Source organism: Trichoderma reesei (assembly GCF_000167675.1).
Source record: "Trichoderma reesei QM6a unplaced genomic scaffold TRIREscaffold_6, whole genome shotgun sequence".
NCBI classification, from domain to species: Eukaryota; Fungi; Ascomycota; class Sordariomycetes; order Hypocreales; family Hypocreaceae; genus Trichoderma; species Trichoderma reesei.
In genome coordinates this window covers 116,669-139,732 of record NW_006711153.1, presented here as the reverse complement: position 1 = coordinate 139,732, position 23,064 = coordinate 116,669, and the positions used below count along the sequence as shown (strand labels likewise).

Below are 23,064 nucleotides of genomic sequence, written 5' to 3'. Positions count from 1 at the left end.
CGGATAGAATTGGGTTTATTATATAGCAGTTCATTAAATTGACGGGGCATTCCACATTCGCTATTGAGCTAAAGGTACGAGAAGGCATAAGACGAGTTGGGGTGTTTACTGGGGGGGCTGCAGGTTCTGCTTTGCCTGGATCTTGGGGACTGCGCCGAATCGCTGGTTGCCCTGATCAAAGATCTGACATACGTTAGCATGCATGCAATAGTGTACTTTGATGATTGGGCGTTACTTACCGCATAGACCGACTTGAGGAATACGTCACCCAGAATGTCAAAGGGGTTGCTTCCCCTCGACTGAACACCGCCGTACCAGTTGCTGTCGTCCGCAGGAGCAAAAGCCAGGTCCTCGGGCTGGATGACAAACTGCGTGTTTCCAACCGAGACCTTGAGCTCGGGCAGACTCGAAGCATCGGTGTTGATGGGGAAGACGTAGCCCTGCTGGTTATCGTCGTACTTGGCGCCAGGGATGGCCTTGTACAGCGCCTCGCAGACCTCGTCGGAGACCAGAGCGAGGGTGGTTCCAGTGTCGGCAATGGCGGTGTTACCCTCCTGAGAAATGTCCTTGCCGTTGATGGTAGTCTTAGTGGAAGGGAACATCCAGAAGCCCTGCGAGTTGTCGACATCCGTCCAGGCAATCTCCTGGCCCGAGGCGGACACGAGGTCCTGGTCGATGTAGCCAAAGGTGTAGAAAGACTCTGCGTTTTCGTCGCGCTCGCTGTAGAAGGCGGCGGTAAAGAGCTGGGCGTCGCTGGGGATATCGTCCTGCTGGATCATGTTGGCGACGGGCGTGTTGGCGGGCGTCGGGCGGCCGTCCGTCTGGACGGTGTTGATCTGCGGCCAGGCGAGACCGAGGAGGCCATCGCCGGTGCCCTGGGCGAACTGGGGCGCGAGCTTGGAGGCGAGTTCAATGGTCTGGTTCTTGATGGAGAGACCGCCGAGGGTGACGGTGTCGGAGCCGCAGGTGCCCGAGGCGGAGCTGCCGTCGCCGTAGGAGATTTGCCATGTCTGGTCCTTTAGGGGCTTGAACGTGGACGACTTTTTGGGGTCGAAGATGGCGTGGTTTTCTTGAAGATGCTTGCTCAGTTCTGTAGAGAAGACCTGTGGACGCAATGTCATGTCAGTCACTTCAGTTGTGGTATTGCGGAGACGGGGCGTCTTACCCAGAGATCGGATGAGCCGGTGTCAAAGTCGAGCATAAGCTTCTGCCCAGGAGTTCCGATGGTCACCTCGCAAAGGTATTCAGAGTCATTCTGCTGGTCCTCAGCATCGACCTCTCCCGTCTTACTGCCGCCCGCATCGACCGTCCCATCCTCCTTGACCTTCTTGGCGAGCACCTTCTGCCTCGTGACTCTCCCGCCGACGGCGGCCTTGAAGTCTGGGTGGGCGAGGCCGCGCTGGTGGATGCGGTGCTGCTGGAAGTAAGGGCCGGGCTTGGTGGGCTCGAAGCCAAAGCGGTTGAGGAGGTAGACGTAGGACTTGGGGCCGTGACGCTTGTAGTTCTTGTTGCGCACGGCGGTGATTTTCTGGAGGCCGCGGTCGAGCCTGAACTTTGCCTGGGCCTGGAGGATGGCTTCCATTTTGGACGGGAGCTGTGTGTCTGCCTGTCTGTTTTGATGGGGTTGAGGCTGGTTGTTGAGTCTGTGTGGGAATTGGTTGATGGAGTTTGGGATTCTGTTCCCGGGAATAGTGGGAGGAGTTGAGGCCGATTTATACACAGCAGTGAGGGCAGGTTTACGTAGGCCTGTCTTGATTCCACCGTCGTTTCAAAGAATGTCTGCGTATATCAGATCGTCACAATATCAACCAGTTATCAGCCATATGATGATACTCAACGCGCGTGTCGCTGTAACATCGATCGTGTGTCCCTTGACAGCTGACGCGTGTGTCTCACAGCAGGTTGAATGATGCACGGGTTTGCCTCTTCCGTCAGTGTGACGCTACACAGGCAATGCGCAGCAGCTGTCGTCCGCAAGATCCTGGCACAACCCCTGGAATGGCAGATGCAAAGCTATGCAGAGGGAACCGATACTGTGAAAAAGCTGCAGAAGCAGGAAAAACAACAGAGAGCAGCTTGTAGCTGCATCTCATGATTGGAGAGGCCTCGAGGTTTCTGGAGTCGAGGGGCTGCATGAAGTGCGTGCGGAGACGATGCGTGCCGAGTGCCGAGTTGGTGCGTGGATTTTGGGTGGCCTCGAGGGCCGGGCCGTGGACTTTATCCGGCCTGGCTGCCTGCCTACCTTCTTACCTACCTATGGACGAAGTGATACGATACGGCATTCCAGAGGCGAATTTCTTGTCGATGGAGCATGATAATAATAGAAGCCGATGATGTCTTCTTGGGTTTCAGTTTTTCAGCCTTGATGCTGGCATTGGCCAAGTTGGTCTGCATCGCCGTCGCGGACATGACGCTATTCCCAGCGGCCAGCGTGTCCCATTCGCGCTGCATCAACGGCTGCCGTCATCGTCGTTTCAGCAGATAGACCACAATCGAGGCCGGAAGTGGAGATCGGGGGAGATGCAGCAATGCCCTCATACGGCACCGGTGGCCGGCACTAGGAGGCGGAAGTCAAGCATACAAAGAGAAGTTATGCAGTAGCTTGCGGGTCATCGGATGACGAGTCGCAGGTTATCGTCCCTTGAAGTGATGGCGATGCGTCTCGCTGATGGAGTGCAGATACAACGTCGATATCAAGCGTGATGACCTCTTGAGGAGATGACATTACAGGTCAGTTCTGATGGAGATGGCAGATGATTACAGACTCTTGAGCTGCCTGTTTCTGTGTAGCCAGCTTGGACTCTTCATGACAATCGGAATGCATCCTGGTCAACTACGACGACAGAGAGAGAGCTTTACACGTGGTATTTGGCTGACAGCAAGCTGCTTGTAGACATCATTTAGAAGCCCGCCTGCTCTGCCACCATCTGCTCCCACTGCATCCACTGGTTCGGATCCGTCTCAAACGACAGCAGGTTCGGGAAATACTGAACGTCCGAAAACCCCCCTTCCAGATAATCCGCATACGAAAACTTGTCATGGACAGACGGATTCCGCGTCATGGGCCTTGCCTCCGCCTTGTCGCGTCTCGCCCTCGCTTCCGACTCCTTCTTGAGCCGCTGCCATTCTCGGATATCGTGAATATACTGCGGTGCGACTGGCTCCGGAAGGCCCTCTTCCTTTGATGCAGCGACGTAAGAGTTCCAGACCTCGAGGGTCCATTTGCCCAGGGCGACATAGACGGACCCGTTAAACTCCTCCAACACCTGAGGGCAGCGCTCAAAGACAACGCCAATCAACTTCCACGCCTTGTCGACCTCGGGCCGAGCCTTGCGCGCGCGAACCTCGATGAGAAGATACAGCATCGTGTTCCAGAGATAGCTGGTGCCTATCTGCCACGTGAACTTGTCCAGGCCCATGTGTCCTCCTTGAATCAAGTTGGCATACTCGAGCAGCTTCATGGCGTTGAAGAAGGAGACGTCGTGGTCCTCTTGAGAGGCTTTTGCCGACAGATGTGCAAACTGTCGTACATTGTGTGCGAACAGCCTCATTTTGCAGACTGCCGACCGCGCCATGATGGAGATGAAGGTGTCCAGGGGGCTCGACGGGTCGCAGTACCGCAAGTACTTTCTTTCCAGATGATCCTCCACCGCTTCGATGATTCTGTCCTTTCCCGCCAGGGAGATCTCTGGATTGTAGAGCATCTCCCAGCGCAGATCGGTGGGATAGACCTTGGCAAACTTGCACAGCGTCTCCATAACCTCGCACTTGAGCAGACACAGAGTTACCGCCGTGATGCCGTTGCGCTCCTTTGGGAACGAGGTCATTTCGGGATATAGCTCGTCATCGTCGATGTTGATGGGCAACTTCACGTCGCCGCTGGATATCTCGGGAGAGGGCTTCGTGCCCATGACGTCTGCCGTCCGACAGTCGACGTGCGCCAGATGCCACCAGAGACGACGCCGCATCTCCGTCTCAAAGGGCGAGAGGCCAAGGAATGTGCCGTCGCGATGGAGGCCCATTTTACGGGCAAGGCGGATGGCGACGCCAGAGAGGATGTAGAGGGTGTCGCAGCGGTACACATTTCTGACGCAGATCTGGTGTCTGTCAGCATATCTACCAGGCACGAGCAACGGGCTGTGATGTGCTGTACCTACCGTAAAGATGGAAAAGGCTTGAAGAGTCATGAGGTTTGAAGTCGACAGGAATCTGGCATTGACCAAGGCCTGTCGTGTGGCAACTCGATAGCGTTTCATAATGGCTGACAATGGCACTCCGAACAGATTCTGTGCCTCTTCTTCCTTGAGCGAGCTGATTGCGACGAGATACCACGCAAAGACGAGCGATTGCAAGCCCTTGGGCATCTCGAGAGGTCGCTGCAGTGCGTTTGTCATGGTAACCCAGAACGTCGGGAGATGCAGAATCTTCATCATCGGGTCGACGCGGTCTTTGTAAATGTCTCTGAGCCTCGACAGCAGTGGCGTTGAGAGATGGAGTTTGACAAGCGATTCAATCTTTTCGCTCTCTGGCTCAAAGAAGAGCCCCGACTCGTCCAGATTGCCGTCTGGCTCAAGGGGAATCGCTTCTCCGACATCGTTAAAGTTGGTTGACTCTGGATGTTGGAACTAGGTGATAGGTTAGTAGGGAGGCAATGATGGCGATGGAGAAGCCAGGATATGTACTTCATCAGATAAGTTGGACCAGATGGCACTATAATAGTCAATGTATGAGAATCCATTCTTGTTCCATAGGTAGGAAGGTACAATTAGAGGAGAGTGACATACCTATCGAAATATCTCGATGCTCCCTCTTTCATGATAAACTTGGGCTTCTCCTCATTCGCACGACCAGTCTGCAACTTCAGCGGCACAACGTCGCCCCCCATCTCAGGGGTACCGTTCCCGCTGCCGCTTTCCATCTCCGACTCGGATCCTTCTCCATCCTCACAAGGCTCAATCTTGGCTCCATACGCCTTGAGCATCTCCTCATACCGCTTCACCCGCGCATGCAGCGTCTCCTTTGGCGGCTTCGTCCGCTTCCTCTTGCCACGCACCGGCGCGACGAAGCTGCATGCCCGCTCTGCCTTTACGCAGTTGATGCACGGAGCGCGGCGGTCACATTTGACCTTTCGCTGGCGACAGCTCAGACACGAGAAGCTCTTGAGGTTGTCGGCCTCAGACCGAGTCGGGGTGTCGGCCATCTCCAATCTGCGATATCTCCGTCCGTTTCCCTTAGCTTCTTTCGGTGTTGTTTGGGAGAGGCCACTAGACGAGCGCCGAAAAGTCTAGAATGTAATGAGCAAGGAGCCGAGAAAAAAAAAAGGGAGGCCGTTCCGCCTTGTTTTATGTTTGTTAAAGGAAGCATCTCTCTCTGTCTGGCGCTTCGGGGGTCGGAGGAGAAAATTTGCATTTTCGGCCCCGAGCCGCGAATCGGTTCTAGCGTTGCATGATATAAGAGACTACACGAAGAGTCATTGAGATCAACAATTCTCAAATTCTTCAGGAGTTTATAACTTTCAGATACAGATACGTGTATCTCGAGATAATCTGCTTCGACTTGCAGTAATTTCAGGTCCATCATGGCGAACTCGGTATCAGAAGGCGAGGAAAAGTCTCCTACGGCCATGACAGACTCCAGCACAGCCAAGGCGGAAGCGCCTCACCAATATCCATCCAATCAGAAGCGAATCCTCATCATGCTGGCTCTCTACATGGCAATCTTCCTTGTAACACTGGTAAGCCAACAACAGCTCAACTACCTAACAAAGCCTCAGCGTATACCACCCAAAAAAAAGGTCAATATGTTAACGGGCCGTACAGGACCAAAACATTCTTGCAACCGCCATCCCTCGCATCACAGACGAATTCAACTCCCTCAACGACGTCGGCTGGTATGGCACCGCCTACCTCCTCACCATGTGCAGCTTCCAGCTCATGATGGGAAAGGTCTACAAGTTTTACCCAGCAAAGCCCGTCTTCCTCTCCGGCATCATCCTCTTCGAAGTCGGCTCGGCAATTTGCGGCGCGGCTCCGAGCTCAGATGCCTTCATCGTCGGCCGTGCGATTGCGGGACTGGGATCGTCGGGCATGTTCTCTGGACTCATGGTCATCATGTTTAACATCATTCCCCTGCAGCAGCGACCGCTATACCAGGGCTTCTTTGGAGCCGTCTTTGCGGTCGCATCCGTCATTGGCCCCATCATTGGAGGGACATTCACGGATAAAGTGACGTGGCGATGGTGCTTCTACATCAACCTGCCGATAGGGGGCGTCTCCCTGATCGTGACCTTCCTCATCCTGCATCTGCCCAACCAAAAGCTCGATCCAGCAGCAGAGGGATGGCTGGCCAAGATCCAGCAGCTCGACCCCATCGGCAACCTCGCCTTCTTCCCGGGCATCGTGTGCCTGGTCCTGGCCCTTCAGTGGGGAGGCACCGAGTATCCCTGGGACAGCGCCCGCATCATCGTCCTCCTGGTCCTCTGCGGAGTCTTTGTTCTCATCTTCATCGGCATCCAGGTGTGGAAGGGAGAAGAGGCGACTCTACCTCCTCGCATCATGAAGCAGCGCAGTATTGCGGCTGTGGTCTGGTTCGGCTTCTTCAATGGAGGTAGCATGATGGTCGCCATGTATTATCTTCCCATCTGGTTCCAGGCTATCAAGGGCGTCAGCGCCATCGACTCCGGCATCTCGCTGCTTCCCATGGTTCTTGCGACAGTCGTCGGCTCACTGTCCTCCGGCGTCATCATCTCCAGAATCGGCTACTACACTCCCTTCTTCTATCTCAGCACGGCCTTGGCAGCCATTGGCGGAGGACTCTTGTCAATGCTTGAGCCGGGAACGGGACACTCAAAGTGGATTGCGTATCAGTTCCTATTCGGCCTCGGCCTCGGCTTTGGAGCGCAGCAGGCGTTGAACGTTGTCCAGACCGTTCTTGAGAGGTCGGACATTGCCACTGGATCTGCCCTCGTCATGTTCACTCGATTTCTCGGGTCGGCCATCTTCCTGCCAGTCGCACAGAGCGTCTTTCTCAGCACTTTGGTCAAGAAGGTGTCAAACATCTCCAGTATCGATCCAAGCAAGGTTGTTACTGCGGGCGCGACCGACCTGAAGAACCTTGTTCCCGCAGATGATCTCGAGACGCTGCTGTGGGACTACAACGATTCCATCATGCCAGTCTTTTATCTCGTGGCAGCACTGTCGTCAGCAACAATCTTTGGAAGCGTATTTGTTGAGTGGAAGAGCCTGAAAAAGCGTGCAGCCAAGGATGCCGGTATCACCAAAGAGGGCGGTGTAACCGAGGTGGCATGATAAGTTTGCCGTTTGGGGCGATTGAGTTCTCACTCACACTCTATCAAGGTATACATACCAATCATGGGTTGAATGTGACGAAGGCGGGTCGGAGCAATCACTGAAATGATGAGGTAAATGGGATAAAATTAAATGAGACTGAGATGAGATGAGATGGGAAGGACAAGGTGAATGAGAAAGATGGACCAAGATCCAGGGCATGAGATGAGAGGGCGCAGGTTAATGTATGGGGAACCTGGTCAGAGTCAACGAATCACTTCTTTGCTTGCATTAATAGATAGAATAGACAATTCGGTGATGTCATATAGAATGAATGCGATACTACTCCACTTTAACAGCCAGACATCAATAGCTTCTACCAAGGCTCATCTTCATCTAACCAAGGCTCATGCTTCTTGAACCAAGGTTCACTCCCGTTCAACCTCGGATCTCACATTTCCGATCATATCTCCGGTAGAGTTTGCGGCGAAAAGCCGTCATCTTCCTCAGCCTTGCTCGAAGCTTTGCTAATTGATTACGTCGCGCTGGTCATCTCACACTTTGACCTTCTTTCCGAGATAGCCTCGCACTTATTTCTCACCTTTGGAACATCTCCTCTTATTCTGCCTTCATCGGCCTTCTATTATTTGTCAAGTCGCTGACAGCTTCAAGCCACCATCTTTCGTCGGATACATCCTTTACGACTGATCATGTTCGCGAAGCCTGGAAAATACCAATCTGCTCCCTGTGAAGTCGGCCGGAGCTGCTATATAAACATCATCGCCTCTGCTTGTCTGATCTCATCGTTTTGATCAACCTCCTACCAGATTTTGGCCTGTAAATAAGTGTCAAGGTCAACCATTTTCTCTATACATCGCATCTTGGCCATCACCAGCATGACATTTCAGCCGACCACGCTCCCAAGCACAGACGTCCCTCCCGCATCCCTTAGACGAGATGACGTTGCAAGAGAAATCCCCGAGCTTCTGCCATTATATGACCAGTTCCCTCATATCATCTACACCAAATCAGATCCAGTGTACGAGACAATAAGCTCTGCATTCAACCTGTCAATCTCCACTCTGCCACTCGTCGTTGTTCGTCCCCTCGAAGAAAGCCATGTCCAAGCCACAGTCAAGATAGCCCGGGCCACGGGCATACCGCTAGGCATCCGCTCAGGAGGCTCCGAAATGTCGGCGCGAAATTACCGAGATGTTGACAAGGGCATCATCATCGACATGCGCAGCATGTGCTCTGTCAAGGTATCTCATGACAGGGCATCTGCGAACATTGGCGGAGGCACCATTGGAGGTGACTTAGCTGTCGCGCTCTCAAAACAAGGACTGTTCACACCCATCGGATGGCATCCCAGACTTGGCTATGCTGGATGGTCTCTGGCGGGAGGCTACGGTCTCTATTCCTCGTCATACGGCCTTGGCGTCGATCACATCATGGGCGTTCGTCTTGTCCTCGCTGATGGAAGCGTGGTCGACATCGATAAGAGTAACCACCCTGATTTGTTCTGGGCGCTGAGGGGAGCCGGAAATGGTATATGGGGTGTTGTCACGCAGCTCACCATCAAGATCTATCCGGCACCGAAACTTCTGGTCGGCACACTAGAGATACAAAAGGAAAACTGGCCGGCGGTCTTGGATCGATGGGCCAACGATATCGAGCCAAATCTTCCAGACGAGATAGCAGGCGAACTCTACTTTCGGAATCCGACGTTGGACAAGCCGCAAATGATCATCTTCTTTGCCTGGTGCGCAAAGGAAGGCGATGATCTCAAGAAGGGTTGGGAGTACTTTGAGATGATGAAGTCGTTGCCCGGAGCAGTTGTGCAGCGGATTTCAGAGTGTAGGTTCCATGCCCCAAGACATACAAATCCCGTGGTAGGACTTACTGACAAGCTACCATCAAGCCGACTTTGCCTCCTACATTCTGTCAGAGATGACCATCCAGCCAGCATCTTTCCAAACCCGCGGAGTCATCGCCAAAGGCATGACTAACAAGATCGCGCAAGTCATCATCAACAACTGGAAAGATCCGAGCTTTTACATGGGCTTTCCCTGCCATTTCATCCACGGAAAGGCCACCAAGCCAGATCCGACGGCCTGTTTCCCGCTCCGGTACCGTCACAGAATCTTTCCCATTTCTGCTCGTCACGCGGAGCTGCCGAGGACACCGGAGAGAGATGCGCTCGTGGCGGAAGCGTGTGCGCGCGTGTTGGAGGAGCTCAAGGCCACGGGCGATTGCTATGTCGGTGCCGCCTATGAGAACTTGATTCCGCCGATTGATACCGACTTGGAAGCTACGTTTGGCAAAGAGACGCTGGAGAAGCTGAGGGCATTGAAGAAGAAGTATGATCCCGACAATTTCTTCTCCAGAGGGTATCCAGTGCTGTAGCCTGCAATCCGCTGCCTACTCGGTCGCGCGTGAATAGAGCTCTCAATGTCCTCATTTCATCTCAATTCATGCATTGACGTCCCTTCATAGCCCAGCAGAATATAAAGCGGTCTCTCGGGGACAGATCTTGAGATACATATGGAAACGGTGTTGAAAACACATTGCTTGGCAGTTGCGCATTGATATTCTCCAGCTAATGGTTCTCACATAAGATCCATGAGAATAGGCTAATGGTGATCTGCTGCTCATGACAATGCATCCGAAGTGAGGCGAGCCAAGTGCTGGGCCGACTGCAGTGAGTGCCTACTGAAGAAATGTGACAGGTCAAATCAGAAGATGGACTGAAAAATCCCCTTTACGCTCACTCTGGTCGACTCGTGAAGCCTAAAAGTTCTTATCTGACTGGGCATTGTGAGACATGCGGATCTAAAATGACCGCGATTGTACGTGACGGCTCGATTTATTCGAGCTTGAAGCCCTTGACGACCTCTGAATCTCTACACTCTATTACTAGAGAATGAAATGACGTACAACTTTATGTGAAGCTTGTTGTGGGATCTTTTGCCTTGATATGTCCTCAAACAATTGCCTCTCTCGCAGGGTAGGCAGGATCCGATTAGGCTGGATCTAGCAACCGCTCACACAACCTTGCCTTTCCTCTGTATACAAGCAATCTCATCCCAATAGCTTTCAACTAAATGGCAATAATATGTCTTCAGACATCGCAGAACCAAGCCCTTAGAGAGCTTGGTCCGGTCAAGTTGGCCGTTGGTATCTGCCATGCTCAGTGAGCTTGTGATGAGGGACACGGCGCATTAGTTGCCCAGCCCACACAGCAGAGATATCTATATAGTGAATAGCCCATCGAATATCAGATAAAAAGATGCGGAGAGTCGGTCCTTTCTCTGGCATATCGTTTCGGCTGCTCGCCGAACCAGAGAATAGCATTTCTAATACAACACCATAAGCCTATCAACACCGCGTCAATCCTAAGGTGCGCGGATGGCGTCATATCACGACATTCGAACCCGGTTTCTCGCAAAGGCAAGCCGAGAGTATTGGATGTCGCCCAACAGGGAACATATTCAATAATTACACGACCAGATAGTCTTGTGACGTACTTCTCTTGGTACTCTCCTGCGATCTTGATATTCTGTTGCAATGTCTATATATCTACCTATGAGACATACAGAGTACCCGAAGGCCGACTCGGCATATCGAGGCTACCCCCGCAATCTTGCCGATGGTCAGCCATTCATAAAGGATCAGTATATAATTACCTACTTGTGATGAGTGATTTGTAGACTGCCACGAAGAAAATGCCATATTGAAGATGAGTTTCGCAAGTCAGATACCGTACCATCCTCGGTTGTGATACTGCCCCCCACGTTTGCCTCTCCCGCACGGCGGATTCGGGTTCATGATCATCCCCAATCTATGGCGCAATGCGCCTTCACATTCAGCAAACTGCGGGGAGATGCAGACGGCCGCGTCTTGGAAGGCGTTGAGCAGAGATAAGGTGCCATCGGCCTTGTCGCTGCAGCACGCAATCATAGTCTATAATTGAGGACATCAAGGATGCTCAACCGACATAAAAGTGCGATGCTCCGGTACTGGAATTGGCTATCTTGTGGCGTACACCACCAAGAAGAAATACATCTCGCCTTTTGCATTTGCTGGGCGAGGGCAGCTTAGGAAGAGGCGCCTCATTTGTTTCAATGGTCCTTGACTGCCTTCAACAATGGCTTCAGACAGCAAAGCGACCAACATCTCCATCACCACGGAGGAGCTGCCGAGCAGTATACATGACTCTGCGTCTAGCGACAGAGAGCACCTAAGGGAGCACTCGGGATCCGAAGAAGGCGGATATAACGAGGAGAAGAACCCATTTCGAGACTCAGCTGTCGCCCAGCATTGGACTGAAGTCTACGAAAAGTCACAATACGAATGTCGGCACGTCTTTGATCCAACATTAACATGGACCGAGGAGGAAGAGAAACGCCTCGTCAGGAAGCTAGATTGGCGGGTGTGTCTGTGGGCTGTAAGTCACACCTTGGCTCATGGCTGTTGTCACTTATGCTAACGGGCATTGTCACAACTTGTAGTGCGTCATGTTCTTTGGCCTTCAGGTTGATCGCGGAAACCTTGCACAGGCAGTGTCTGATAATATGCTTGATGACTTGGGCCTCACCACAAATGGTAGTATTCACTTATCAGTCCGACATCAAGTACATAGTCACTGACATGGTGATAGACTACAACTACGGAAACAGCGTGTTTAGAATATCATTCCTCGTTGCCGAACTCCCTTCGCAGCTCGTCTCGAAAATGGTCGGCCCCGATCGATGGATCCCTGTACAGATGGTTCTATGGTCTGTTGTTGCCGTATCGCAGTGTGCATTGACTGGCCGCACAAGCTTTCTCTGTACACGCAGTCTTCTGGGTCTCCTGGAGGTTGGTCCATCTCTGATCACAACATGGCTTCTACACCACAGCTGACGAATCCCTAGGGTGGCTTTATTCCAGACATCGTTCTTTGGCTGTCCTACTTTTACACGTCTCGAGAGCTGCCCGTCCGACTGAGCTACTTCTGGACATCCCTCTCAGTCACTGGCATAGTCACCTCGCTTCTCGCCTTTGCCTTGCTCCACCTGCGTGGTGTCCACGGTTGGGCAGGTTGGCGGTGGTTGTTCCTCGTCGAAGGCTTAATCACCCTCGTCGTCGGCCTCGCTTCCTTTTTCCTCATGCCTGCCTCAGCCGTGCAGACCAAGACGTGGTTCCGTCCTAAGGGATGGTTCACAGATCGCGAGGTAGCCATTGTGGTCAACAGAGTATTGAGAGACGACCCTTCGAAGGGTGATATGCACAATCGACAGGCCATTACGCCGAAGCGCCTATGGGAGACACTGAAAGACTTCGACCTCTGGCCGCTGTACATCCTCGGCTTGGTCATCTACATCCCTTCTAGTCCTCCGGCTACCTACATTACACTTACTCTGAGGAAGATTGGGTTCGATCCATTCACCACAAATTTGCTGACTATCCCATCTGTGAGCTTTCCTGAAGCACTTGATTGCCAATGGTCACTAACAGACGCTCTAGAATGTCTTCCACATTATCAACCTCGTTCTCATTACTCGACTTTCGGAATGGCTGAACGAGAGGACATTGGTGTCCATGATACAAGTCCTTTGGACACTTCCTTGTGTGATTGCTCTCCGCTGGTGGCCTGGTGTCATGGTCGATCAATGGGGCACCTACGCACTCGTCACTGTCCTGACATCCTATCCATACTGCCGTATGTGTAAACCCTATCCAATACGCCTGCGATGTCGTTTTCTCACAAGCTTATAGATGCCATTTTGGTTGGCTGGACGTCCAAAAACTCCAACAACGTCGGCACTCGTTCAGTGTCCGCGGCGATATATAACGTAAGTGGTCTGCCCTATGACCTCCAAAGTTCATTTGCTTACTCTCTTTCTTTCAGATGTGTGTTCAACTTGGCAGCGTCGTCTCTGCATATATCTATGTGGACGATGATGCCCCGCTCTATCATCGGGGCAACTTCAACCTCTTCATAATTAACGTGCTTTCCATCGTTCTCTTCCTTCTGACCAAGGTCTATTACATCTGGCGCAACAAGCAGCGCGACAAGGTCTGGAATGCTTTGACTGAGGATGAGAAGAAGGCATACACTGCGAATACAAAGGTGCGAGGCAGTGCGCGGCTGGACTTTAGGTTCGCCCATTAGCATGGATAGTGACAATCGCGATCGGATCGTGCACGTATATAGAATCAAGCTACTGATATTGATGTCTGAGAAAGACAGATCTGTCGCGACTAATGTTTCACCAAGTGCCAGGCTGCTGCCTTGTCCTAAATTCTAATAAGCCTGAACTGCGTGGGACATCTATGTACCATAGTCCCGCAGTATCCACGATTAAACTACTTAATTCCGGGCTGTCCCGTCAGGCTCCATGTTAGGCACAGAGCGATATTCGTCGGCCAACACTCCATGAACGAGATTCTGCCTCAGAGGAGTGAGAGCTCGAACCCGCAGACGCCAGCCGCAAAGACACAGGTAGCTCCTAAAAGCGTGGAGGGTTGTCAGCAAATCACTCACTGCCTCGGTGCAATATCTCAGAGACGACTATACCTGGCCAGCGAAAACAAATCAGATAATTTAGCACCAAAAGATCGTTCCGGGTTGCCTTTGTAGCAATAGTCATCATCCCTTTGGCATTTCGTCGCAATCCTGCCCAACGCATCTCTCACTTGACTCATTGCATACCGCTTGCTCGGCAGTGGAACCAACATATGATTCTCGATGAGCGAAAGGAAATCATGCATAGCATTTGAGCAATGTTCGTTTCGGTGTAGCATCCTGATCCACTACTGGGGTTCAACTAGATGACCAGAAAAGTAGAGTTAAGTGAGCTCACCTGTCTGACAGAGTGTTTGACCTTGGGATAACCAGCATAATAGTAGAAGAACTTATCATCTGAGACCTCATAATTACCCTCCTCTCGTTTCCTCAGTGCTTGGAAATTATCCAACAAATCCCCAGTCGGAGAGCCGAAGTTTTCCTCGCGAATTGCGTGGTAACCGATCAGATACCATGTGACGAATTCCAAGTAGACACATCCTAGAGTCCATACGTCGTAGCTCTGATCGATGCGTACCTTTGATGCCTGCATGACCTCGGGGGGGCGATATGTTCTCGAAAAGTCCACCCGGGTCGCGTCGGTGTAGTGAACAGTATCCGTGGAGTGAAAGCGCATCAAGGTGAAGTCTGCAACAACCAAGTAACATTCACCAGAGTCAGGTTCGCCAAAATAGAGAATGTTCTCGGGTTTGATGTCTCCATGTCGGCCTAACATTCCCGCCCGTGCTTCTTCTGACAACCGCTCGGTGCTACCATGGACTTTGGTCAACGCATCCGAGATATCGAAGCATTGTTGAATGAGCCACATCGAATGGCGTCCTGACTTGGGGTTGTTGAAGGTATTCTTCCAGAACTCCACGAGATTTCCCTGTGCCCAGGGAAAGACGAGGTAGTGTTTGCCACCTCTGCTATACGATAGTAGCAACTTGATAAGATTCTTGTGTTCATTTTCTGCACTGCGAAATCGTATCAGGGCATCTCTTTCTTGTTTAAATTCGTGATACTGGACTTGAACTTTGAATCTCTTCAAAGCCAACCGACGGGTTTTAGAACCGAGATTCTGTATGTCATAAGAGTTAATTCGGCTACTTCGAAGTCATCGGGGTCTTACCAAATCGTTTTCCAAGACTTGATGGTCGGGATGTATCCTGATCTGGGCGATTTCCCCATGCGCTCCGCTCCTTTTCCACTCCAGCTTTTCTAAGAAGGGCATGCGAAAGTTCTTCTTCCATTCGACATGCTTTATTGCCCTGAAGTCAAAAACAGGTGCAATTACCACGTACTGCTTCTCGCAGAAGGTCTCGATCTCGTGCGCGCTCCAGTTCCAGAAAATCTCGGCCTGATGATCGAGCGGCAATGGCAACTTGTCGTCCCGTATGCCAAGCTCAAGGAATACGATAATATGCTCGACCCTCTCTATCATGATGAGGGTTGCGAGTATTTTGAGGCTTGGTTCGCACCCCTCTCCCCGTATCTCTGAGCACATGGCTTCTGCCATCTCACTGCCACAATCGGGTAATTCCCCTAATATGCTGGCTATCGACTCTCGGGATAAGATGGAGTCCAGGTCGCCCAACGGGAGAAATTGCTTGTGTCCTGCATCTCCACTTTCAGGTATAAGCTTGGAACGAAGCTGCTTGCCCGCTATCACCTTCCATGGCTCGTTCATATCGTTTGGTGGTTTAGATTGCGAAGTTGCCATAATTGGTGGCTTTGTGAGGAGCGCATGTTCCTGTTTGTCGTACGGAAAGGTAAGGTAATCAGCCTATGGATGAGGAATCGCATTTGAATCGGTGTTACCTCAAAGGTGGACGTTGATGAGTTCTTTGACAATGTGGGCATTGTTACACTATTCGCTAAGCTACTTTGTGCAGCATAGATAGGCCGCATATAAGCTTCAACTGCCTTACGATATGTCAAGGTTTGCTTTTGGGAGCAAGTAGCTGCAAGTATCTAAAGGTAGATATAGTTGTTGTCCTCTGAGGCGACTATACTGAGAAGGCGTCAAGGCGTCAAGGCGTCCAGACGCCTCCATTTCCCCCATGACTTACAATGGCAATGGAGGATAGTTGCGGTCCTCCGTTCAACACCATCAGGGAAATGAAGCTATACTTGACTCGGCTCATGTTAAGCCACTAACCTCCCAAGGCCTTCCGTCGGCTGGGAAATCGTAAAAAGTGAATGGAAAAGCATGGGGTTTGTAGGTGGGCTTCCATTAGCAGGATTCCATCACCTCGAAGTGAAGGTCGTTGCCTCTGTAGCCTCGGAATCCTCAACTCCCGCGAAGGGTGCAGAATATGCAGATTTCGGTGATGGATCGTCAAGTCAGGCTGCCGAAGAGCCTCACATATCAGCTGAACATGGTGCTTCTTCATCAGCGGCTATGGCCTTGCAATCAATCACGCGCGCATTGGTGCCTTGTCGTTGACAGGGATGCGATTCGTCAAGGCGGCAAGGCAGACTAGGTATGTATAGTGTGGTCGCCACAAGACCTGCGCCCACAGCAATGCCAGGAGATAGAGACGAATGTAGTTAATTCACGGGAGTCCAGCCATCCTGTAGTAGTTGGGCCTTGGACCGCTGAAATCGGTACAGCTTATTGATTCGTTTAGCAGTGCCCCATGTCTGACCCTTAGATGCAACGATACGTGGCATTGCATGGTATGTCTGTGGCGACGGCAAGGAGCCTCATCCCCGACACGCAATATTCTTAATATACCAAAATCCGGAGAACCTCTTCCTTCTTCTACACCAGCTGGCTTGCCATATAACTACGTCATGGGCTTGAGTTCGGAGCCAAATCTCAGATAAAATACCCAATTTCTATCCACGAGGTCAATCTTCCTGTCCACTACTGAGGACGAGAACAAAGATGGGCGACTCCACCGCGATTATTACCTTCGAAGACATTTTTTTCCGTTGTGTCAACAACCCAGATGGAGGGGAGCCGAACCCCAAAGAATGCAGCTTCTTCCTTCCACAGGATGAGGCCGATTCGCTCGTCGTGGAGGACAAAGTTGCCGCAACGTTAGTGAAGCTGCTCGAAATGTCTGCAGAGGATGCCGAGAAATTAGCGGATTACGTCGTCAAATCAGCAAAGAAAGTGTTTCTCACGCTCCTATACACGGACACAATCGAGTTCATCAATGATCTGCAAACCGCCGGCTTCAATGACGAGCATCTTCCAGTGTGCTATACCCAAAACCCATCCGGCGCTCCCACGGGTCATGAAGTGTGCAGTCTACGTCCGGAGCTTCCGTCGACTTCGCGTGTACCTCTGGAGGGCTTCGCCAATTGGGGACTTCGCAAAATTGCGGAATTCGGCCAAAAGCAATGGATATTCCTGTGCCCCGTTTTCGATGACACTGAGTTCATCTACCAGTTCTCCAAGGAACAGCGCCTACCTTTCATGCCTGCGGTGAATCATGGCGAGGGCGCAGGGCATTTTGGTCTTGTCCAGAGGCTTAAACTCCATCCCGCGCATTATCGCACGGGGTCAAGCGTACGCATCGTCGGTAGCCTATGTCTTAGAAAATTCCGCTAACGTTGCTTCAGTCGATCAGGAGTACCGACTGCGACGGCGATGGGCCTATCGAGGTTGCTTTGAAGTATCTGCTTCAGGACGGCCGGCCGGCAGAAAGAGAGAAATTCTATAAAAGGGAGATGGAAACATTGCAGATGATGAACAAGCTGAACAACAGACATTTGATCAAGGCCATCGCGACATACAAGAAGGGATCACAGATGTACTTCCTTTTCCCATGGGCCGACGGGGGCAATCTTGAGGATTTGTTTCACAAGGGCCAGGGGAAACTGGACGAGACACAAGCGAATTGGGCTTTCGCCCAGATGATCGGACTCTCAGCCGGCATTAGCGAACTCAACAGCAGCAAATTTCGCCATGGAGACATCAAACCGTCCAACATTCTCTGTTTTGGCATCGGGGCTGGGACATCGAACGACTGCAGGCTTGTGATTGCTGACGTTGGTCTTGCAAAATTTCACGCAGAATACACTCGAAACCGGAACAAAAGTACAACGACCAGGCACGGCAGCATGACATACGAACCTCCGGAGGTGTTACCAAAGACAGGGAGTGCCATCCTCTCCACGAAGCGCTATGACACATGGTCCTTAGGCTGCGTCTTTCTCGAGTTTCTCATATGGCTTCTCTACGGCGGTAACGGACTTAAAGCCTTCTACGAGGACCTCAACAAAGACCCCAATAACTGCAGGTTCTGGAAGGATTCGTTTTGGCTGGGCCAACGGCGTAGACATCCGGCGGTTTCAAGATGGATCAAACGACTACAGGCCGATCTTCGGCATCCGTCGGCTTTCCGTGACTTGGTCGCCACCATTAAAAAAAGCATGTTGGTCAGGATAGAAGGACGGAAGTCTTCCAAGGACTTGCACCAGGAGCTGCTGAAGATTCAGGACAAAGTTTCGGATGACCCAAAGTATCTTTATAGCTCTGATCTTGAGAGGCTGGCATCGCGGAGAGCACCCGCATCCGGAACAACGGTGGATCAGGGCGTCATCAAGAATCTCGCAATCCAAGTAAGCTACACTTTCTGCGTGAATATCTGAGGAACGGCATGCTGTATACTGTTGACTGACTCGATCGATCTAGTACGTGAGCAACCAGAGAGCCAAAAGCCAATCATTTCTCCAGCGGTTGCTAACAAAGGCTCGCTCGGGACTTGGAGAATGTTTGTAATATCCCAAACCTCATAAGTCTCGAGCTTCTAACCCTGTGTAGCCTGTGAGTGCTACCCATATCATGGCACCTTACCACTATCAAGTACCGAGAATGCTGTTCGACTAACACAAGCCAGCGCTCCAGTAGGCTTTATGATAGATGGCGAAATGCTGCAGAGAACGATTGGGCGATATCCCTTATACGCAAAGTAGGATGGTCAACCCTTAGGCCACCAAAACGTGCGGCGAATACCTGTCAATCTTATCGCATATTTGACTCTGAGGATCCAGTTGCGATATTGCAATCTATCGCGAACCACGTAGGTTGTGGCTCTAATGATTGTTTCTGGTGCCACCTTTTGCGCGTCTGTCATGCAAAAGTCAAGCTTAGCTCGGGAAAACCGGTATCCTACGTCCTCGATGAGGCTTCACACGTCTTCCGCAATGTGTTTGATGACCGCGCTCTCATCTCCATCTACTCAGATCCAGGTTGGCGACCCCGGTACATGGTGTTCCAGCGCTGAGCTAACATGGATTTTGACATTTGCTTTCTTAGCTTCCGGGTTTGCTCCGCCGTATGCACAAGTTGGATTACCCATTCTCCCAAACGCTGGTAGCCCCCAGCAATTTAAGCTTCTGAATGCATGGATCAAGCGGTGCGATGAATCCCATAACTGTCTGCCTCATAAAGAAGGCACGGATGAACGTGTCCTGATGCCTACGAGGGTGATCAAGGTTGGGCTTCGTCGTTTGCGCCTTGTTGAAACGAGCAATGGCATCAGCGGAAAGTATGTCGCTCTAAGCCATTGTTGGGGCAGACTCACGAAGGAGCAGAAGTTTTGCACGTACCAGAGCAATATTGAGGCCCTTAAGAAAGACATTCCATACAAGTCTCTTCCCAAGTCATTCCAAGACGCAGTCAGGGTCACACGTGCTCTGCGCGTCCCGTATCTTTGGATAGATTCCATTTGTATCATTCAAGAGGACGAAGAAGACTGGAAATCTGAAGCTTCCAAGATGGAACAAGTCTTTAGCTCTGCCTACTGCACCATTGCCGCAAGTTCTGCCACTTCTTCCCTTGATGGATTTCTCGGGAAACGAAAGCCGAGGGCTTGCGTCAGCATTCGGACGTCTCACGGTCCTCTATACCTTGCGGAAGCAATTGACGACTTCCACGAACATGTCGAGAAGAGTGTCCTTAGCACAAGGGGATGGGTGTTACAAGAGCGAGCTCTTTCTCGTCGCACCATCTACTTTACGTCAACCCAGGTCTACTGGGAATGTGGTGAGGGCATATTCTGTGAGACTCTTGCCACGCTACAAAAGTAAGGACACAGAAGCGCAATCTAGCCCCTCATTTATCGCTTGTGCAATGGCCAGTTGCTGATTCTTCTCCCGCAGCCCGCATTCACGATTTATCGGCGACGCTCATTTTCCCGCATCTGGCCTCGAATTCTATAAAGATGGACGCATACGGCTCATTCAGCACCTATATGAGGTCTACAGCAAGCTGCAGCTTACAAACGCCGGTGACCGCCCTAAGGCGATACTAGGACTACAGAATCGGCTCGCTTACACTTTTGGATCACGAGCTGACTACGGTGTCCATTGGAATTACCCCGAAAGAACCCTCCTCTGGCGAGCCGAGAGCCCTGGTAAGCTCTGCCGCATATCGTTCCAAACCCAGGATGCAGTCCCTTCTTGGTCTTGGATGGCGTATACCGGCGCGATCACGTATGTGGACATTCCTTTCAAAGAGGTTGATTGGATGGGGAATCCCCAGATTCCTTTTGGGCCTGGAGACCAGAATGGCGAGTGGAACGGCCTGCTTTGTGCGCAAGCCAGGCCACTGCGCATTGACAATGACCAGCTTAGAGAGAGAATGGTTCTTGACTCAGGCGACTCTATGTTCTGCTCAAAGGGATGGAAGTGTGTTGTGGTTGGGAAAAGCAAGACGAGGACGAAGAATGATGCCTTCCTCCATTATGTCTTGTTGGTGCGTCCTTTATCAGGCGCAGCTGAAACTTACGAACGAGTTGGCGTGGCTTCCCTTTTGACCGATCACATCTCTGCAGAGACTGAAGTTGTCTTTCTTGCATAACATCTGGAACTCGGCGTTTGCATTTCTTTGACGAAGTTGTTTTTATCTATGTTCATTCAAATATCATCCAGATTGACCTTGCTTAACAACTCGCTCGCTCTACCTCTAATCGAACACAGCGTTGTTTGCTGTATGTACGACTGATTAGCAAGCTGATCGCCCATCCCCGCGCGAGGTTATCAATCTTATGGTTGTCTTTGAATCGCGTGGCTGACGGATAGATGCGCATCACCTATGGAATCTTAAGGGTTTTGGCAACTTTTCCCGAACATAACCAGGTGTCACGGTGGGTCTATCGCTTTAAACATAGTCCAAAGCAAGAGAACGTCGAGCAAAGTCAAGTGTAACGACAAGGATTGATACAGTATTATTCATCTGTATACTCATCCCGTCCTTGCGGAAATATGATTGGTAATGATGGGATGCGGTATAGCGCATAGAAGTTGTGCCACATCAACCACGTCAGGAGATGTCATGACGGCGAGCGAGCCTTTCCGGAGAAGAAATAACTATGTTATAAGAAGGGCTTGTTCTTGCTCGGAACGTGAAGTTTTGAGGCATGAGTCTCACTTGGAATCAGAGATCTCATCAAGATGCGTCTCAATATCCTATCCGCGCTCGTCGTGTCCGTCACCGGCGCGTCAGTGCTTTCCAACAGACACTCTGATAAAGATTACAAGTTGAGACCCTTTACTCTCAGTCTCGACAGCCGCGTTCCTCGGATGCTTGAATTGGTCAAGAACACGCAACTTCCCGATGCTCCTGAATACCCTGACCTCTCGCCGGATGCTGGGATCCCATTGAGCACTCTGCAGTCATTACGTACCGAATGGCTGACGAAATTTAGCTGGAAGAAAGAGCAAGCTGCCATCAACAAGTTGAGTCAATTGAGTTGCCCTCCTCACGGCGATCATCACTAATTGTGGATCAGATATCCTCAGTTTACTGCAGAGATTGAAGGCCTCACAATCCATTTTGTGCACCAAAAGTCAAGGGCACCAGACGCTATTCCGCTGGTTTTGTTCCATGGCTGGCCGGGGTCGTTTTTGGAGTTTCTTCCCTTAGTCAAGGATCTTACCAGCAAGGCAAAGACACCAGCTGGGAAATCAGTCGCATTTGATGTGATTATTCCCAATCTTCCTGGGTATGGGCCGTCGACGGCGCCTCCAGCCAATTGGACCACCGCAGACACGGCCAGAATCATCAACACTCTCATGACGGAAGTCCTTGGATACAAGACATATGCCACTCATGGGACAGACTGGGGCTGTTCCGTCGCGTATCATCTGTACAGCTCATACAACACTACCGTGCGTGCATCTCAGCTGGTGTTTTTGCCATTCTTCCCATACACGCCCGATCAGCTCACTGATGCGGGTATTGCGTTAAACGAGCTTGAGCAATTTGAAGAGGGAAGCTTCATGGAATGGTATACCAGTGGCCAAGGTTACTTTCAAGAGCAGACGACCAAGGAAAGTGTTTCCGGCGTCTGAGTCAAAAGAGAACAAACAGTTGACAATTGCTTTAGCCCAACACCATTGGCCTGGCGCTATACGACAACCCAGTTGGGCAGCTCGCTTGGATTGGCGAAAAGTTCCTCAACTGTGAGTCCCCTCAGCATGCTAGTGATTGTCATCTCCTAACGTTGCCAAAATCCCAGGGTCTGATCCTCGAGCGGGTACTGATCCTTCGGTCCTGACGCACAATGAGATCCTGGCGGCCGTCTCGCTGTACTACCTCACCAAGTCGTTCAACTCGGCGGGCTTCATCTACTATCAGAACCAAAATGGATTCGCCACCAATTACACCAAGGCCCAAACAGATGCGCCATTGCTGTTCAGCTCATTCAAGTATAACGTCGCGTTCTGGCCGCCTGCGCTGGTGGAGAAGACTGGCAATCTGGTGGTCTACAACAGTGAGTGTGACCCCCGGTTAGTTGACGATTCAACGCTGACTCTTCCTACCTTAGATCACAACTTCGGTGGACACTTTCCTTCGCTTGATAATCCTCCAGCGATGATTGCCGATCTTCGACAAATTGCCGACTATTGGGAGTAGACTGAGGTCTAGTCTGAAGCCACATCCGGGGACACTCATGCTCTGAGCTTATCCGATCATCTGGGACACGCGTATTGCGTTGAGCCAAGCCCCGAAATACACACTACCTAGTCATCTCAAAAAATGCCCGTTGACAGGTTCAAGAAATGCCCAAACCGTTCCCTTGTTCCCTTTCTTGAATCTTCGCGTGTAAAAGCGTAAACGCAGTAAAGTCCGAGATCCGACTAGGTACTCGGCCAACCGGCCATACCTAGTAGTACAGCCACACACAGCCCGTCTGAAGGATTTGGAGGATTCGGATCGTCAGTGAGGACCCAAAAGTCTCGTCCAATGATGTGATGACGCGGCAT

The 23,064-nt window shown here is 51.3% G+C and overlaps 6 protein-coding genes and 1 pseudogene across 7 annotated transcripts; 4 read left to right on the top strand and 3 right to left on the bottom strand.

Annotated features, from left to right (window-relative positions):
- Nucleotides 1-11: 11 nt before the first annotated feature.
- On the bottom strand, nt 12-2,131 carry TRIREDRAFT_121133 (aspartic peptidase A1). The gene is made up of 3 exons (XM_006964018.1): nt 1,166-2,131; nt 240-1,103; nt 12-183 (listed from the first exon to the last, which is right to left on the bottom strand). The coding sequence occupies exons 1-3, from the start codon at nt 1,580-1,582 to the stop codon at nt 106-108; spliced, it is 1,359 nt and encodes a 452-aa protein (XP_006964080.1). The 5' UTR covers nt 1,583-2,131; the 3' UTR covers nt 12-105.
- Nucleotides 2,132-2,900: 769 nt separating this feature from the next.
- TRIREDRAFT_76677 (uncharacterized protein) lies at nt 2,901-5,200 on the bottom strand (the record flags this gene model as incomplete). The annotated part of the gene is made up of 3 exons (XM_006964017.1): nt 2,901-4,097; nt 4,158-4,568; nt 4,781-5,200. 3 exons carry the CDS (start codon nt 5,198-5,200, stop codon nt 2,901-2,903), a joined length of 2,028 nt encoding a protein of 675 aa, XP_006964079.1.
- Nucleotides 5,201-5,623: 423 nt separating this feature from the next.
- Nucleotides 5,624-7,307, top strand: TRIREDRAFT_59272 (uncharacterized protein; the record flags this gene model as incomplete). Its single annotated transcript, XM_006964173.1, has 2 exons — nt 5,624-5,734; nt 5,820-7,307. The coding sequence occupies 2 exons, from the start codon at nt 5,624-5,626 to the stop codon at nt 7,305-7,307; spliced, it is 1,599 nt and encodes a 532-aa protein (XP_006964235.1).
- An 875-nt stretch (nt 7,308-8,182) lies between these two features.
- Nucleotides 8,183-9,692, top strand: TRIREDRAFT_105823 (uncharacterized protein; the record flags this gene model as incomplete). Its single annotated transcript, XM_006964172.1, has 2 exons — nt 8,183-9,143; nt 9,208-9,692. The coding sequence occupies 2 exons, from the start codon at nt 8,183-8,185 to the stop codon at nt 9,690-9,692; spliced, it is 1,446 nt and encodes a 481-aa protein (XP_006964234.1).
- A 1,741-nt stretch (nt 9,693-11,433) lies between these two features.
- TRIREDRAFT_59333 (uncharacterized protein) lies at nt 11,434-13,443 on the top strand (the record flags this gene model as incomplete). The annotated part of the gene is made up of 7 exons (XM_006964171.1): nt 11,434-11,733; nt 11,798-11,891; nt 11,947-12,146; nt 12,203-12,742; nt 12,795-12,990; nt 13,047-13,123; nt 13,180-13,443. The coding sequence occupies 7 exons, from the start codon at nt 11,434-11,436 to the stop codon at nt 13,441-13,443; spliced, it is 1,671 nt and encodes a 556-aa protein (XP_006964233.1).
- Nucleotides 13,444-13,724: 281 nt separating this feature from the next.
- On the bottom strand, nt 13,725-15,983 carry TRIREDRAFT_105820 (uncharacterized protein; the record flags this gene model as incomplete). The annotated part of the gene is made up of 7 exons (XM_006964016.1): nt 13,725-13,780; nt 13,816-13,848; nt 13,984-14,098; nt 14,135-14,917; nt 14,969-15,622; nt 15,658-15,810; nt 15,909-15,983. The coding sequence occupies 7 exons, from the start codon at nt 15,981-15,983 to the stop codon at nt 13,725-13,727; spliced, it is 1,869 nt and encodes a 622-aa protein (XP_006964078.1).
- Nucleotides 15,984-16,729: 746 nt separating this feature from the next.
- On the top strand, nt 16,730-22,714 carry TRIREDRAFT_73119 (annotated as a pseudogene; the record flags this gene model as incomplete). Its single annotated transcript has 11 exons — nt 16,730-17,359; nt 17,413-18,421; nt 18,660-19,044; nt 19,112-19,880; nt 19,957-20,551; nt 20,776-20,786; nt 21,237-21,533; nt 21,588-22,132; nt 22,222-22,260; nt 22,317-22,571; nt 22,626-22,714. Coding segments are annotated over 11 exons (4,624 nt in total), but the record flags the coding sequence as incomplete, so codon positions are not given.
- Between the last annotated feature and the right edge of the window lie 350 nt (nt 22,715-23,064).

Excerpts from the sequence above, each read along its gene's own strand:
- TRIREDRAFT_121133 (XM_006964018.1), bottom strand. The coding sequence starts at position 1,582 with ATGGAAGCCATCCTCCAGGCCCAGGCAAAGTTCAGGCTCGACCGCGGC. Across the intron at positions 1,104-1,165 it reads CCGGCTCATCCGATCTCTGG|GTCTTCTCTACAGAACTGAG; the intron begins GTAAGACGCCCC and ends TTGCGTCCACAG. Across the intron at positions 184-239 it reads TCCTCAAGTCGGTCTATGCG|ATCTTTGATCAGGGCAACCA; the intron begins GTAAGTAACGCC and ends AACGTATGTCAG.